The sequence below is a fragment of the Sciurus vulgaris genome (assembly GCF_902686455.1).
Source record: "Sciurus vulgaris genome assembly, chromosome: 2".
Lineage (NCBI taxonomy): Eukaryota > Metazoa > Chordata > Mammalia > Rodentia > Sciuridae > Sciurus > Sciurus vulgaris.
The window spans coordinates 14,193,488-14,211,692 of NC_136462.1; the positions used below are offsets into that span (position 1 = coordinate 14,193,488).

At 38.0% G+C, this 18,205-nt stretch overlaps 1 protein-coding gene across 1 annotated transcript in view; it reads left to right on the plus strand.

Annotated features, from left to right (window-relative positions):
• Positions 1-1,778: 1,778 nt before the first annotated feature.
• CATSPERB (cation channel sperm associated auxiliary subunit beta) overlaps positions 1,779-18,205 on the plus strand; it is a 113,545-nt gene continuing 97,118 nt past the window's right edge. The window contains 5 exon segments of the mRNA XM_079127649.1: positions 1,779-2,310; positions 7,263-7,331; positions 10,139-10,217; positions 13,871-13,959; positions 16,958-17,098. Coding sequence (XP_078983775.1) covers positions 10,139-10,217; positions 13,871-13,959; positions 16,958-17,098 — 309 coding nt within the window. The 5' untranslated portion in view covers positions 1,779-2,310; positions 7,263-7,331.

Here is an 18,205-nt window from a genome sequence, read left to right on the forward strand (position 1 = left end):
GGAGAGAGTACAGGCAGCACCTGACTTACACTGGTTTCACTTAAGATTTTTCAACTTTATAATGGTGTAAAAATGATATACATTCCATAGAAACTGTACTTTGAATTCTGAATTTTGCTCTTTTTCCAGGCTAGTGATAGACCCTGTGATACCCTTGCATTGCTTCAACCATGAAGATAAATAACTGGATACTCCACACTGTACTGTGCTTACTCTTGTTGGGTTACATGCTTGCCACTTGGCTCTAGAAAAGCAGGGAACCTTGATTAGAAGATCCACCAGAATATAGGGGATGGAAAGGGCCCTAAAATAAAACACACGTCAGTGGTGGAAATGATGTTGAGCAGCCGAAATGCAACATGTGTTCATTATACTTTACTTGGGTAGAAGTGTCTTTATTTTGCTTTCATACTGGATCTTGTTTGGTTTGTTATAGAATTCTACACAGAAAGTAGCTTTTTTTTTTTCTTTTTTCTTTAGAACCCTGAAAGCATTGCTTCATCTTCTACCCTTATTCTGCATTTATTGCGGATTCATGCTGGTCAGGGCCTCAGCCTCACGCGTGCTAGGCCCACACTCTACCTCTGAGCTACATCCCCAGACCTTTTTATTTTATTTTGAGATAGGATCTCACTAAGTTCCACACATTGGCCTGGAACTTGGGATCCTCCTGCCTCAGCCTTCCAAGTAGCTGGTATTTCAGGTGTGCACCACCACACCCAGCTCTCTGCAAGTTTTTAAGAAGCTTTAGTCTTGGTATGAAATTTCTTAAGGTGTGACCAAGTATGAACATTTTCCACTTTTTATGTTGTCATTCTATGAATCTTTTTCATCTGTATATATGGGTTTTTCTTTTGCTCTAGGAAGATGCTGGGTATTCTTTGTCTGTTGTCTATATTACTTTTTCTCCAATACTTTCTTCTCTTTCTTTATTTCATTTTGTTCTCATGATGGTTTTCATTCTTCTCCTCTATGCCCCTTATGTTCTTGGTCAAAACTATTTTCCCTTGGGCACCTTGAAATTTAAGCTTTCATTCTGAAATTATGTTGTGTTTTTTTCTATTTTCTGAGCTTAGTCAACTCTTATTTCACATCTTCCTGTTTTTTTTTTTTTTTTCTATTTCTATTGTGAGTTATTTTGAATTTTTTATTCAAGGTGAATTTTTAATGTGCAAATTCTTATTTTAACATATTTAATTCAGGTTGAAGTCATAATTTTTTCTCTGCTTCATGGATTTTGGAGTGTGTGTGTGTGTGTGTGAAGAATATTTTCATCTACTGACATTTTGATTCCCATTTCCTGTCTTTTAATAGCTTTATATGATGTTGCCTGCCATTTCAAAGTGTTCATTTTCAAATGTCTTTGGCATTTTCGTTTTTCTGCTTGTTTGGTTTTTCATGTTTGTTTTGGTTTTGTTTTACTTCTAAGCCTATAGGTGAAGGACAGAATTTAACTTGGATCTGGGTCTCTTAACTCAAAAGCATCCTATTTCATTGTTACAGCGAAGTTCAATTTTTAAGTAGATGGAATATTTGGAGGTTGGGTTGGTAATTTTCCAACTTTATGGTTCTTTATTGTTTCTATAAATCCTTTAATTTCCACTGTTGGCTTTCTTTGTTTTCTCTTCACCATCAGACATCTGAGAGGCTCTTCCTTTTTGAAGGCAGCAACCTCCTCTTTAGAATGGGCCTCCTGAACTGGTGGTGCTCTGATCTCCAGATGGCAGCCCCATTCTCTGTGTTTCCCCTGTCCAGTCCTGCTGGAAAGGACTTTGTATCCCATCACAGTTGTACTCCAGTTGTCCTCTGCTCTTCTCCACACAGTCTCTACCTGCCTTCTCTCTGCTACTGGGGACTCTGGAGTTGGTCCTTTGGTTTTATTTATTTAATTTTTGGTCCTTCAGTTTTAGATGCTTATGCTTTTTTCCTACTTTTATGTAAATTTAAATTGTTAGTAATCTCTATCTTCCAGTTATGCTATGGGTTAAGTTACTTTTTAGAATATATGGAGGAATTCAGTTTTAGGTAGCCACCATTTGTTTCCCATACGGTTTTATGTGTTTATTAAAGAAAAAAAAAAAAAAAAAAGACTATCCTAACTTCCAAAATCATGGCTTCTTATGCTATTTCCCAGAAAAAGGAATCGAAATTACATACAGAAATAACCAAGTCCATGTCTGGTGCAGGAAGTGTATAAAGTGAGCCTGGAGTATCTTGTTCTGCAGGAAAGAAGGAAGCTATGGAAACTGCAGGGGCCTGTCAAAGGGACAGGAGAGCCTGCAGGAGAGGAATAAGCCTGTCAAAATTCAGGTGCTTTGAGCATTGAAAAAGATAATAACTGTAATGACAGAAACACATGGATGATGCACTGAAATGTATGCATTTATACTGATAATAAAAGCTGAACCTTATTGTTTGCTTTTATGAAGAAGGTAGGGAACCAATTCTTTATTTTCAAAATTGGTAAATGAAGGAAAAGAATTAAATATTTCTTTTGTTTTTCCTGAAGTTTCACACCTCTGGGTAACCAAATTATTGATGAAGGAAATTGTTTCTTCTAGAAATAATCCTGCTAACAAATGACAAAATATCACCATCTTGCAACCTCTGATGAATTTAAGCCATCTAGATCATAAGTGATGGCTACTACATCATGAAACGATAGCCACCCAAATATGTGCATGCTGACAGAAGTACCCAACACCAAAAAGGTAAGCCTGAATCTGATCAAGCTTCTAAATCTACTTAACAATTTATAGACCAAATGTAACAGACTTATGGTATAAAAAGATGCAATCAGCAAAATCCAAACTGCAGTCAACAAAATCCAGACTGTGAGAAACACATTAGCACTAACTGCTTCTTTGACAGATCAGTTGCAAGGGGAAAAAGAAGAGAGAAGAATGATCAAAGGGTGGAAAAAGAGTTACTCACATTTTTAAAACTTCAGGGATACACACAGATGCCACAGAACTTTTTGGTCAACAGCAAACCACATATATGACCATGCTCTCATAAGATTATAATGGAGCTGAAAAATTCCTCTGGCCTAAGAATGTCACAGGTGTCATAATGTTGTAACAACATATTTGTATGTTTGTGATGATGCTGGTGTAAACAAACCTGCCAGTCATATAAAAGTATAATGCATGCAATAATGTATAGTACTTAATACTTAATGATGATGGATGACTATCTTAATGGTTTATGAATTTACTACACTATAATTTTTATCATTCTATTAGTGTGCTTCTTCAACTTATAAAAGAAACTTGATTATGGTTAATCATGAAACAGTATGCTGTATTATACTGGCAGTGACCCCATACATCTCATTTTTACCACATATCTCAATGACATCTATACCATCCAGTTTTGTGTACATGTACTCTATAATGTTTGCACAATGATGAAATCACCTAAGGACACATTTCCAGAACATTTGTATTGTTCAGTGACGCATGAATGTATATCAACCAATGGCAAAATATGGGCCTTATTGGATTCTGATTCTTATTTTCTGATAAAACTAGAAAAGATATTAAGAATGAAGTAGCTGAGGAAAAGTAAACAGTTGCCAGGCAGAAATCCAGGAATCCTTAGTATTTGCAGGCATGAAATGTAATTGCGGTTTTCTTTCATTTTTATAAAGTCATTTTCTCTTAGAAATGCAGACTGAAATATATGCAGAGGTCTAGGATATCTTCAAAATAATCCTGGAGAAGAATGATTGGGTGGAATATAGAGGAAGCAAGACTAAAGATCTGAAGAAAGTGTACAGTTCTCTCTACTTTTTTCAATATTTGAAACATCCCATAATAAAAAGTTTTGTTTTTCTTAAACTGGGAATGATGTTAATCTGGAATGATTAAAGTACCCTTATTATTTTATTCTTTAAATTTTTGAGTCTTTAGAAATTGTAACATAAAAAGGATGAGAAAAATATATCTCTGGATAGGGACAAACTTTGAAATCATAAAGCAACAGAAATAACCAGAAAGGAAGATACTTGGGGTCGGGGATGTAGCTCAGTTGTACAGCCCTTGCCAAGCATGTGCAAGGCCCTCAGTTTTATCCTCCACACCAAAAAAGAAAAGAAAGAAGGAAAAATACTTAATAAATTTGATGACATCAGATGGGAATTTTTGTATCTCCGAAACCATTATAAAACAATCTAGCTAAATGACAAATTGGGTTAAATATTTACAATAAATATGACAAGAGCTATTTCACAAGCAAAACACCAAATTTTCAGTAGAAAATGGTCAGAAACATGTCTAGGTAATTTGCAGGAAAAAAATAGGTCAACAGACATATTTTTAAATGTTTAATATTGAGTAAAGTGAAGTACTTTATGTATCAAATTATTAGAGTATATGCTTCATTGCTGGATTTCTGGAAAGCAATTTGCCAATATGTATCACAAGTCTTAAACATGTTCATATCCTAAAGAAATGTTTTTAAATGCAGGGAGAGATTTTTGCTCAGGATCACTTGTTACCATATTATCCATAATTTGAAAACAGCAGAATATCTTATGTTTAAATTGTATACAGTTACTTTAGATGTGTAACTATGGAAACTTTTGAAAAAATACTTGAGTTACATGAGAAAATGACCAAAATAACAATGACTGAAAGAATTATGTGATGCTATAAATCGAATGCTCCCACATGGAATACATAAGTGCATAGGGAACAGACACAAGAAATGTGTCAAGATGTTACTGACACCAGAGACTCAATGACACTGCTCCATGCTCCATAACTATTTGGAGTTAAATTGGTAGAAATTAGGTTTTATTCAAAGTCAGCTTTGAAGGAAGCTAGAAGAAACATTTTGTTTCAAAAATTTCTCTCTGTGAGGGAATACGAGTTGATAGGGGCAAGGGAAACTTAGAAGAGGCAACGTGGGACAGAAGTCAGGAAGTGTCCATATGCAGATTCAGGTAGCCTGTGTTAGAGAGGCCAGGATAGGGCCTCTCCCCCTTGACTCTCAGCATGAGGAAATTGCTCTCAATTTTAAAGGGTAACCCAACTTCAGTCTGTTTCATTATCAGTTATTAGAAGTGGTTGATGATTTATGTATAATTAATTTGTCTATACTTGTATATTTTTCAAGTTTTGGATAATGAGAACTTTTACAGTCAGGACAAAATTATTTTTTTATTTTTTATTTTTATAGACTGCATTTTGAGTCATTATACACAAATGGGGTACAACTTTTCATTTCTATGGTTGTACACAATGTAGATTCACTCCATTTGTGTAATTATACATTTACATAGGATAATGATGCCTGTCTCAGTCTACCATCTTTTATACCCCCACCCCCTTCCCCCTCTCATTTTCCTCTCCATAATCCAAAGTTCCTCCATTCTGCTCTTACCCCTCCACCCCCAACCCCCATGATGTATCATCATCTACTTGTCAGAGAAAACATTCGGCCTTTGGTTTTATTGGTTTGGCTTATTTCACTTAGCATGATACTCTCCAATTCCATCCATTTACCTGCAGATGCCATAATTTTATTCTTCTGTATGGCGGAATAATATTCCATTGTGTATATATACACCACAGTTTTTTTTATCCATTCACCTATTGAAGGGCATTTAGGTTGGTTCCACAATCTAGCTATTGTGAATTGAGCTGCTATAAACATTAATGTGGCAGAACAAAATTATTTTAAAAAGAAATAGTCATTCTTCTTTCAGTCAAACCCTCTTTTTGTCCCCGAACCTCCTGACTAGATTCCCAAAGCCTGATGTGTTTGTCGAAGGGACGAAGGGACGGCTTCATTCATCTCTTATTCACTGTTACAGATAAATTACCTACTGTGGGAGACCCTGGGTGCTCATTCACATCAAAGTGTAATTCATCAGTAATAGCCTGAAACCAGATCCTTTCCTCTTAGAAGGGAGGAAACATCCTGTCAGGGCAAACCAGAAAGGACAAACAAATGAAAGGTTGCTGGGCAAAACAGCCCAACGCCACCTGCTTCCTAGTTTTCTTTAGGTCCATCGATCTGCCTTCAGCCTTGCTGAGATGGTTCTATTCTGACAGGGCGTAGGGAGATGGCTACACTGTATTGCCATAGTGATGGACTTGCTGCCATGCAAACCCTTTATCACCTTCTCTAGCAGAAAACAGTCAAGAAAAGACAGTCCAAGTTTCCAGGAACAGAGCCTTTATTAGGAGAGGGATTTTGTTGTCTTCTGCACATTATTATCAGGTTCAGGAGGAACTTTCTGTAGGTCAAGATCACCAGAAAAGGGTTGGGCATGTAGTTCAGTGTAGAGCACTTGCCTAGTGTGTTTGAGGCCCTGGGTCTATCCCCAGTGCCAGGGGGCAGGGGGTTGGGTGGGAGAGGACCAGCAGAAAAGGTGACAAAGTACTTCTTACACAGGCTCTTGCAAGAGTACATTAAACCCAGACAGCTGTTACCTTTGGTGGCATGAGTGTGATGGCAGCTCATGTGGCCACGTGAAGGGACTTCTGATGTAGATCATGGGTATAAAACAGACTTTTAAGATCATTTTTATCAAGATGGTTTGTCAACCTCTATGACTATTCATGACTAGTCCAGGCACTTAGGAAGTAAAAAAACTTCCATCTCAGCACTCTGTCATGGGCAGCCCGAGTGGGTACAGCATATACACCCACATAAAGGATACCCACACAACCAGGAATAAGGAGGGCACCCTGGCCTCTCATTGGTCTTACTGTTTCCCATGCCGCCACAGGTCTTCCCTGTCTTTGTGATGGATGTATTTACATGTGTCATTTACCTGTCAGTAAGTCATCTCTCCCTCTCTCTCCTGCTCTCTCTCCCTCTTTGAAGTCCCACTTTTCCTTCAAGATTCAGTATGAAGCTCTCTGTGGCGGGTTGCCCTCTTTTAAGTCTCTTATGTGTGGTTGGCACCGCCGTTCTGCTGTTATGTGTCCCCCAGGCACTTGATAATCACCCAGTGGTTGAAATATCCTGTAGATAACCACATGTCAGTTTCTGAGCCTTCTCAGGTGGATGTTATATCAGAGATAATAGGTTTGGAAAAACTCCACTTCCCATATATTGTTAAACAAAATCACCTTTGACACTCTGGAGGAGCCAGTGAGTTGGATATTCTAACTGCCTTTCTTTTAGATTTTCTAAGCATGCTTTTGTACTTGATAGCTTCTGATTGGCTGTTACCAGAGTAAAGTGGACTGTTAAACTGGTCAACTGTGAAAACTTAACTTTTGATATTGCATTTTCTTTCTCAGTCTACACAGAAGAAAACTTGAGCAAAATATAAAAACAAAAAAGGCCACTACTTGGACATCCCATTAGAGGTAATTATAGTAATAAATATTAAAATAAGAACCCTATAATATAGGTTTACACGGGAATGTGATGAGGATTAAGAAGTTGCTGCAGCATATAAAGGTATGAATTCAGAGGTGATATTCATCAGGTTATCCTGTGTAAATGAACTGTAAAGAGATTTTCATCAATTCTCATACCACCACTATGAAGTGGCTATTATACCCATTTTACCCAATAGGAAGTGAATTCAAAGACATAACTTACTAAAGATCAGACATTTCAATGGATAGAACTCATCTCAGGCTAAAGTCTGTGTGCTTTCCTAACCATGAGGTGACTATTGAAAGAACGTAGTACCAAGTTGTGAAAATGTATAATGTTGAAGGAAAAACGAGAAGACCGAGACTGATAAATGTACAGAGCAGATTAATGTTAGACAAATTTAGCAGCTTTTGTGATAGGTTAAATTTAATCATATACTCAGTATCTTTTAGTTTTTAAATATTTATTTTGTGGCAAGTTTGTATGCTGACTCCATCTCTTGAATCCAGAAATTTTGCTTCTCAGCCCATCTCTGTCACTAGCTACTGATGAACTTTGATTGTGTTTACTTAACCTGCCACAGAGCAACCCTAAAATGCATTCCATCTCTAAATTAAAAGTATAAATAAATACAGGCTTACTCCTATAATAAAGGCATATTGAGCTAATAGCTCAGCCACAGAGAGCCCAGAGCTCACTTCTGCTCTCTTTCCCTTGAATTAACTCTCAGATTTCCTTCTCTTTATGAAATTTGAGTCTTTCAAAGTAAGATTTCAGACCTTTGATCAAAGGCAGAACCACCATATCCAACCAAATGAAATTTAGAGATCCTATATGTAGTTGAGAAAACAGAAATAGAGCAATTTTGATGATAACTTAATAATACACCATTCAAACTAGAAACCTGGAGCATAATACATTTTAGTCAAAGGGATGAGAAAAATTCACAAGTTCTAATAATGGTGATGTATCATTCAAATTTGAATGTTTGGGGAGGTAATGCGAGGTTTTTCTGGTAAGGGCACATTATTTTCAAAGTTTGACTCTGATAAGATCTTCATTTAATGTTCATTCTTACACCAAAAATGTAATTGAGCATAATACCATGCTGATAGAGTTTTAATGTACTGTTTCTGCTTCCATTATGGTGACAAGTGTTTTCTCAGATGACTGAAAAGTACACTTTTAAAAAAGTTGTCAGTTGACAATGTGGTAAGGGTGATAAGTTCAAAAATCTGATGTCTGAGCTTTCTGTCATCAATTAAATGTATTTAGTCAAGCAAGACAATTTTGAAGGAGGGAAAAAAACAATAAGATTTACTTTATTCATCTGTTATCAGGAACTGCACAGGGTCTGAAGTTTCACTATACTTTAAGCTGGCAAGTTAGTCTGTGCCTGTTTTCTTGGATGCTGGCAAAAGACAAAAGACTCCTCAGTCAAAGACTCTAGGTGCAGTGGCACGTGCCTGTAATCCCAATGACCCCAAATCCTAAATTCAAATCCAGTCTAGTGAGTAACCTACTGAGACCCTAAGCAAATTAGCAAGGCTCTGTCTCAAAATAAAAAATAAAAAGGACTGGGGATGTGGCTTAGGGTTAAGCACCCCTGGGTTCAACTTCTGGTACCAAAAAATAAAGAAGATTTAAAAAAAAAAAAAAAAAACTTTATTACTCATAGCAAGAGCAGTAGCCAATATCAGCCTGAAGCTCATTCCAGATCCCCAGCCCTCCTAACTCCCATAGAGGTAAGTGATATCCGACATGGATGCTGTGTCATTTATGGTAGCTAAGGCTACCATAACAAGATCATATACTAGGTGGCTTAAACAACAGAAATATTGTTTTTCACAGTTACAGATGTTAAAAGTCTGAGATCAAGGTGTTGGCACGGTTGGTTTCTTCTAAGGGCCAGGATGGAAGGTTCTATTCCATGCCTCTCTCCTTGGCTTGATCTTCTCCCTGTCTTTGCTTCTTCTTCCCTCTGTGTCTACATCCAAATGTCCTTTTCTTATAGGGACACCAGTCACATTAGATTAGAGGTTCCCCTAAGGACCTCATTTCAACTTAATCACCTCTTTAAAGACTTTGTTTCCAAACGTGATCACATTCTGAGACGCTAGAGGTGAGGACTTCAACATAGGAATTTTGAGGGTGAAGGATCAGCCCACAGTAGAAGCTCACATGTGTGGTGAGGTGCACTGCAGGAAAGGAACACTGGCATTAGGAGAGTCACCATGGAGACAGCCTGCTGTGGTCCAGGGGTGCCGCACCCCACCCCTCAAGTCTGTTTGCTGCAAATATAACCCTGAGGAAAGACTTGGATAAAGAGCAGTCAGGGCCTTGAATTCTTAGTATACTCAGCAAGATTGTACAGTGATACTTGGGACCATGTGGACTGTCTCTCCCAAAAGCAACATAGTCTATTAAGTGACAGCTGCTTCATTCCAGTTATCTACATAGAAGAAGAACCTGGGCCATAGCTCTTTTTCTAGTTTGCAGTATCTTTAATACCAGTTAGGGGATAAATTTAGAGTTCAGTTAACTGTTAAACTGTCTGTTGTTTTGTTTTGTCTGAAGTCCTGAGGGTCCAACCCAGGAGCTGGGTACATGGTAGACAAGTTCTCTACCACCACACTACACTCCAGGCTCTGCTTGCTGTTGTCACATTGCGGGAAATATTTTTAACTTGAGGAGATTATTTCTTTACTACTTTGGAGTTCTTTATTTCAAAAAGAACTCAAAAATATTTTCAGAGGAACTGAATGAAAAATAATTATTATTTTTCCAACAGATGGAATTGTCCTTTATATATGTTATAATTTTACTTCTGAACATATTTGAATTTTCATCAGGAACAGTATACAATAAAGGTAAGTGACAGAGTCTATTATTCTCTCTCTCTCCTCCTGAGAAGTTCTCATTTATATCCCTTCCCTATTTGTTATTAAAATGTTTTTTTCTTTTAGTATTCTTCTTTATTTGATCTTCCAGTCATTTCCAGGCATTATCTATTTTACTGTGGTCTAGATGTTTCTGATGACATCATTGTGAATCTATTGTTTCTAAGTTGTGTATCTGAAGACTCTTTTCTTACTATAGTATTTCATCATTTATAAGTCACAGGATATTTAACATTTAAAGAGAATTTTATATGTGTGAAATTTTAGCTACTCAAACAGATAATTTAAAATTCTTTCGTCCATGAATGGTTGTAGGTAATATGAATTGCACACTGAGTTATCGGGCTAATAGATTGATATTGAGGAGAAGTTTTTCTGAAGGTAATACACAGATTGACTTAATTAACAGGACTTTTATGGCAGAAAAACTTTTTAAAGGATCAAGAAGAAATAAGATAAATCTACTTTAATTTGTACAATTTTTTAAATCCTGCAACATTCTGTAATAGGTCCTGGAACATCAGAGATGCTCCATCAGCAATTGTTGACTAAATGGGTGGCTAGAAGGATTTAGATTTTCTCCTGTTCACAGATGTGATGCACAACTGGATCAGTTCTGGGATACCCCAGTTTGAATTCCCATATTGTGCTAGAGAATATGCCCCATACAGGGATGTGATCCAGGAGGGAAGAGCCACAGAGAGACCTAGGAGACTTCTGAGAAGGAAGTGGTCACTCCCAGGCATGGGAAGGGGGGTCAAAGAAGACTGTGTGCAAAAGAGGAAGATCTATTTAGGTCCTTAAAATGGGTATTATTTGGATATAAACCTATGGGGAAGAGTATTCTACAAAGACATCAGAGTATGAGATAAACAATATTATAGAGGTAGGAAATCACAGAATATGTGGAAGGAGCAATAAATAGTTCAGTTTGACTAGAAAGAGGGATAGAAGTAAACTATTCTGGGAAGAAGATAAGGGGCTGGCACACATCATAGAGGTGCTTGACACCAGGTTAAGGAATCAGGGCTTTAATCTACAATCATTGTGAAGCCATTTAAGATGACTGGGTGTGGCCGGGTGCAGTGGCACCTGCCTGTGATTCCAGTGGTGCAGGAGGCTCAGGGAGGAGGATCACAAGTTCAAAGCCAGCTAAGCAAAAGCAAGGCACTAAGCAACTCATTGAGACCCTGTCTCCAAATAAAATATAAATTAGGGCCGGGGATGTGGCTCAGAGGTCCAGTGCCCCTGAGTTCAATCCCTGGTACCCCCTACACCGCCCAGAAAAAGATTACTGGGTAAGAGAGTGGCATATCATAGCTGTAGTCTAGATTAATATGGCAGCATAGGAGAGGAAAGACTTTCTCTACCCTGTAAGGTTTTGTGGCTGGGACCTATGAATTGAACTAGCAAAAGACAGATTAACAGGAGAAAAAGCACCCAAATTTGGTGTTAATCTTCTTTACATGGTATGGAGAGCTTCATAGAAAGAACCTACAGAGTGATTATACCCAGGAGCCTAGATACAAGTTCAACAAAGAGCAATAAATTAGGGAGTTGGACAAGACAAAGGAAAAAAAAAGGTTTGGGCTGGGGTGGTAAATTGTGGGAAGTTACTGGGAAATATAGGGGGAAATAATAGAAGATAATGATTTTTGTTGAGTTTGTTTACATAGACTCATCTCAGTGTCAGCTGTCCATCTCTGGTGATAGGAAAGGGGAAGGGAGCATTTCTCCTGGAAAATTTATGTACTGCTTTTAGGTAGAAAGTAGGGCTCACTATGCTTTTGTACCTGTTTCTCAATTATCTTCAGCCTGAAATAATCAATATGCCAAAATGGTGTATTTTGGAGGAAGGCATGTTCTGATCCTCTGCAGCAGCATTATGTAAAATGGATTGGTGGAGAGAGAGATGGAAGGCATTTTGCTGCTTCTGGCTTTAATTTGGTTGCTATAAATTTAACTGTGAATAGAGCAATGAATTGATTTCTTCAAATTTGTCCCAGAGTGGTTTGCTTATTCTATACAGAGCGGATACCCCTCAGTGATTGCACTTAAATGGTTTCCTTTAGAGTCCTGATTCATGTCATGTCACTTCACTGACACATCTCTCCTTTAGAAGCTCACACAATATGATTATTTCTTGCATTTCATTATTAAAACAGAATCTAGCAAACTTTATAATCTGAGAATTCTAGGCAAAGGGATCCATACAGCAAAGGTACAGAATTTGGGAATTGCTTCTTTCTCTCACCACCATCTCTCCTATGGTTTTCCTACCTCCTCCTTTACCACCCAGACTCAAAGGAGCCTTTTGATCCAACCACACAATTCACAAAATAATACGAAAGTACAGAGGAACAGTTGGTTAGTTTCACTGAGACAAGTGTTGGAGAAACCTCTGTTTGCACCAGATCTTAAAATGAGTTCAAATTTGAGGCAGAGACTGGATGTGGAGAGAACCCCAGGAGCATTTAAGAGGGACTCAAGGATAGGTTTTTGTACAGGAGAGTCGGAAAAGGGGCTTGGCTGTTGAGAGATTGTCCAGCAGAATAGAGGGTGACCCTTAGAGGCAGAAGTGCCTTGCTTCCAGTCTGACTTGCTATTGTTAGAGAGGTGAGCTTTGAAATCATCCTTCAAGTTCCCCTTTGCCAAAGAGGAGACAGTGAAATGTAGGGGCAAATACAGATGCTACAAGAATTGAGGGAATGTTGTACATGACAAGTAACCCTGGTGGCTGGCTCAAAGTATGTAACTCAAAGAGTTTGGTTTCCTTCTGCCTATCTTCTGTCCACATAGGAGTTTATACATTAGGTAATAGAGAATTCGTGAAGATTTTAAATCAAAGGAGTGATTTAGATTATAGAAATCAAATTATAGCTTTAAAAAATGGGTCCGGTAGCACTGTCAAGGATGGGCAAAGCGGAGGAATGTATGAGCTGAAAGCATTTTGAAACTGTTTAACATTATAACCCCCAGATGAACTTTAAGCCATATTTGTGACACTGTGTCACAAGTGGCCAATAGGAAACATTCGCGGATCTTTTGTACCAATCAATTGTGGTTGTGTGAAACTCCCAACTAACCATTTCTTTCTCACCAAATTCTCTGTCCTCTCCGCCAAATTATCTCTTGTCCTTTTTCTAAGCAGGAGTCTGAGTTTGTGTCCCATACTGCGGGGCTACATCTTAATTTTTTAGTGTATCTGTTAAGGCATCTTTCCCGACTCAAGGGAAGGAGAAGGATCCTCCACCCAACCTTCATGTGGTCGTTCTCTGTCACAGCACGCTGTCTCTCCAGGCTCCAGTTCCTGACCCTTTCATATCCTCACCAAGGATAAGGAGCCAAAGAGTTAAGAACTAGCTTTTGTCTGCCTCCAAAAATTTTCCACCATGGTATAGCTTGTGACATCTTCTATCTTAGCATTTCAGCCAAACCTTCCACTTTAGTGCCCTGATCTGATATCTTTGGGAAAAAAAAAAAAAAAAAAGGTGGAAGAATTGAGTTTATATAAAGTAAATTTATAATTCTTATTAAGAAAAATAATAAGCTTGAAAAATATTACACTTTTCATGGAAATTCCTCTGTGACCTAAAATGCGTGTTTTTTTTTCTTTTACTTAGGTGATAAAGAGAGACGCTTTGCTTGTTCCAGCCAAGGATACCCCAAAGAGAATGAAATAATCAAGTTGTTTCTTTCCTTAGAAAACTTGGTAAAGTCCACTAATAGCCTGTATTACAACCCTTCGCATCCCTTTTAAGTCCATGTGTAAAACCAATAGCACTACTCTTTTCAAATGCCCTCTGCTTGAGAAACAGAAATTCTATATAAATGTTGCAATCCTTTAAATTCCATGTCCACTTGGATCAGGTAAAATTTTCACTCAGCCATTGGGCATCCTGGGTGGTTTTGCTTGGTGGTGGTGGTTGTTATTTTTAAAAAATGCTCTCCCTTCTCTTCTTAATTTAATTTTATTTTAAGATCAGCTATAACAATCTTCATTTTTTATGGAGCTGATTTATTCTTTTGAAGTTTGACAAATGTAGCCTGTTAGAGAAAGAAAATTTCCTCACATGACCCTGAAAAAGAGTCTTTTTCTTGTATAACAAATACCACATTGCAGTTGTCATTCTGGGTAAGGGAAAAGATGATCCTTTGACTCAAATAATGGGGACTTAAAAAAAAAAACACACACACAACAAAACAAAATAAAATAATATTAAGAAAGCCATGCAGCCAAGAAATACTAACAGAAACAAATTAATTAAAAAGTGCATGGATTGTCTAAAAATGTATGATAAATACAATAAAGATGAAGAAAAGTGTTCTATAAACACAAATACATTTATCCCCTAAGTCTGCTTTGAATTAGACAACAGTTCCTTCTTGACATGCCAAATTTATATTTTTTATACTTAAGACTCTTGTGAAGTGCCTTTCTTATTTGTGATTATATATTATGGAAAAGGTCTGAGCATTAGAGGAAGACAGATTCACAAAGCTGGGTTGGAATCCTGGGCCTACCACCTATGGTCTGTGTGCCCTGGGACAGGTTACCTAACCCTTCTGGCCTTTTTTTTTTTTTCCTGACAGCTGTCTTTTTTCTTAAAAAGGGAAATACAACATACTTTATGAATAGTTGTGCATAGTAGTTCTACTAATGGCATTATTAGAAATGATAGCTAACATTTATAAAGTGTTTATATGTATCAGACACTCTTCAAAGTGTTTAATGTTCATTATGAAATTGGTCTTTATCTTCCTTGAGGTAAGAAATGCTACCATCCCTTGCCCGGTGACGGTGTTAAAAAAAAAAAAAATCACACTTACCTCCAAACTCCTGCCCTCCCCAGCTCTCTTCCCTACTTCCTTCTGATAATTAGTTCCTAATTTCACTTCTCTTTTTCACTGCATCCATGCAGTTTGTCTCCTTGCTAATATCCTTTAAAATGTGAGTTCCATGATAACAGGAATTTTCGTAGTTTGGGCTTTGTTGTGTTGTTTTGTTTTGTTTCACTTCTATAGTCCCAGGACCAACAACACTGCCCTCATAGTAAGGGCTTAGTAGATGATTTTGGAATAAATAGGTTCCCCATTCTTTAGATTGGGAAACTGAAATTCAAATAGGGAACTTGCCTAGAGTGCTCTCAACTGCTAGGGGGCTGAGAGATAAAGCTCTTAGTGTCTGTCTCATGTACATTTTTGGTAAAATCCACCATTCATAATTGCTACATTTTCACATTCCCTTATAAAACTGGGAAATAGTCAATAAAAATGCTATAAGACGAGCTTTGCTTTATATATTTGCTTCCTCTTTAATTTTGATGCAAAATAACTTTAATAAAACCATAATTACTACAGTGATGGCAAAACCAGCCCTGGTTGTAAAGTGAAATTTTAAGAACAGTATAGTGGAAACTTGGTACCTGCGGAAAGCGTTAGTTCCCCTCTTCTTTTGTCAGCCTTCCTTCAATAGGTCTACTTGACCATAGGCCCCTACCTTTTGGATTGTAAATAACTAATCCTAGGAGTCTGACTACTCCCCTCTGGGTATAAACACCCCAATATGAGGCTCCAGAAAAAAATAAGGCTTTTATGTTGGCCAAGTGCAGTGGTTGCACACACACCTGAAATCCCAGCAACTTGGGAGGCTGAGGCAGGAGGATTGCAAGTTCAAAGCCAGCCTTGGCAACTTCACAGGTCCTAACCAACTTAGTGAGACCCTGTCTCAAAATACAAAATAAAAAGGACTGGGGAGGTAGTTCAGTGGTAGAGTGTCCCTGGGTTCAATCCCCAGTACCAAAAAGGTAAAAGTAAAAACAAGGCTTTAGCTAACTGATATTTGGGTTACATTTGTTGGACAAATAGAGAGAGAGAGAGAGAGAGGAGAAAGAGGAGAGAGAGAGGAGAGAGAGGAGAGAGAGGAGAGAGAGAGAGAGAGAGAGAGAGAGAGAAGAAAGAAAGAGAAAGAAAGAAAGAAGAAAGAGAGAGGAGAGAGAAAAGAAGAGAGAGGAGAGAGAGAAAGAAAAGAGAGAGAAAGAAAAGAAAGAGAGAGAGAGAAAGAAGAGGGAGGGAGGGAGGAAAAGGGAGGGGACGGGAGGGGAGGGGAGGAGGGAAAACAGGCTAGACGCTTTATGGGAGTGGCCATGAGAAGAGCCCATTGTCCCCTCTGGCCACTCTACTTTCTGTAAACACGGGACAACCACCACCAGACCCCCGCGCATGTCGCATGGGGCCTTCTATCACGTAGCCTAGACATTCTTGGCACAAGATAACCTGGAAAATGCCTGTGGAGAAACTGTTTATGGGACTCGGAATCTGGAGTGTGAGCACCCCTGTGCCGGCCAGGGTTGCTCCCTTTCTTGCGAGGATCCCCTTTTCCGCCACACTACATGTGAGCACATGCAGTTTTGATTTTATGTTTATTAAATGTAAAAATTTTCTTACCATTTTTATGACAGAAAAGATTATAGTAAGGATGAATTGACACTTTATGGCACATACTAAGATTACTGAATTCTAAAAATAATTTTTTAAAATACATGTTTAAAAATTTATTTTTCAGCTAAAAATGAGAACTACTAAACATAGAAATCTTTAGTAGCCTTTACTTTTCACAGATTTCTCCTCACTTTTAAATTGATGTAATGTGTTTCTCTCCATCAGATTGTCATTACTGTTTGTTTGTTTGTTTGTTTGTTTCCCTAAAGATAATCCAGTGTTTCTTCCAAGCTGAAAATGAGATTATTTCAAGGGAAATGCTGAGTATATTCACATCAGGAGGACTTGCTCCCAGCTTGGGAATCAGAAATAGTACCTACCACGGCATCTTCCACTTCAATTTAACTTTGGTAATTATGTTTTATTTTTATTTTATTCTGTGCTTTATATTTTTGCTTTAGTGATAAACATTTACAGAAATTAGAAGAAAAATACTTTTTTTTTTTTTTTTTTTACTATTTACCTACATATTTTCATTTATTTTGCTCTTCCTTTTCTGTGGATACAAATTGCTGTCTGATATCATTTTCCTTCAGCTTGAAGAACTTCTTTTAGAATTTTTACAGTATAGACCTACTGACAATGAACTCATGCTCTGGGGTTTTTTACCCCATGAAAATGTCTTTATTTTACCTTCATTTTAGAAACAACTTTATTGAGATAGAATTCACATGCCATACAATTCACCTAAAGTATATAATTAATTGGTTTTTAGAATAATAATAGAGTTGTACAACCACTGTCCCTACACAATCCCAAAACATTTTCATCTCCAAAAAGACAACTCAGTCACCAGCAGTCCCTCCCCATTCTCCCTCCTCTCCCCAGGACTAAGAAATCACTGTTCTACTTTGTCTGTATAGATAAGCTTATTCTGAACATTTCATGCAAATGAAATTGCCACAACCAGCGACCAGTGTGACCTAACTCTTGAGTCCAGTGAGGGGCGAAGGGGGATTGGAAAATAAAGATTCATAAACGCAGATTTTGAAGATTTAGCCGGGATCGGGTGGAGCTCTGCTCTCTGATGGAGATGCAGATCTAAAGAGTTAGGCCAGCAATCTTAATTCACATATGTCTCATTATCAGGTTAAAGACTATGCAACCATTATTCTTCGTATTCAGGAAAGTTACAGAAACTAGGACATCTACATAGCTTTTCCACAGTTGCAATCCACAGTTCCAAAGTGCAGTGTTAGGAGCTTTGTGCAGCTCTCAGGAAAGTCCATTGTTTAAAGTTACTGTAAGGCGGGCAGAAACAGGAGAAGCACAGCTGGTGACACATCGTGGTTATCTAGCATAAGAATTCCTTCCTTCCCGGGAGCTGTGTGCCTGAGGTCAAGGTCAGAGCTGGTAGGACTCTCGCACAGAGCTTCCTCATGCAGGGCTATGCCACAGCAGCTGAGCATCCTGTGCCCTTGCATGGAAACATTCCCAGGCACTGGGCCTGCCACAGC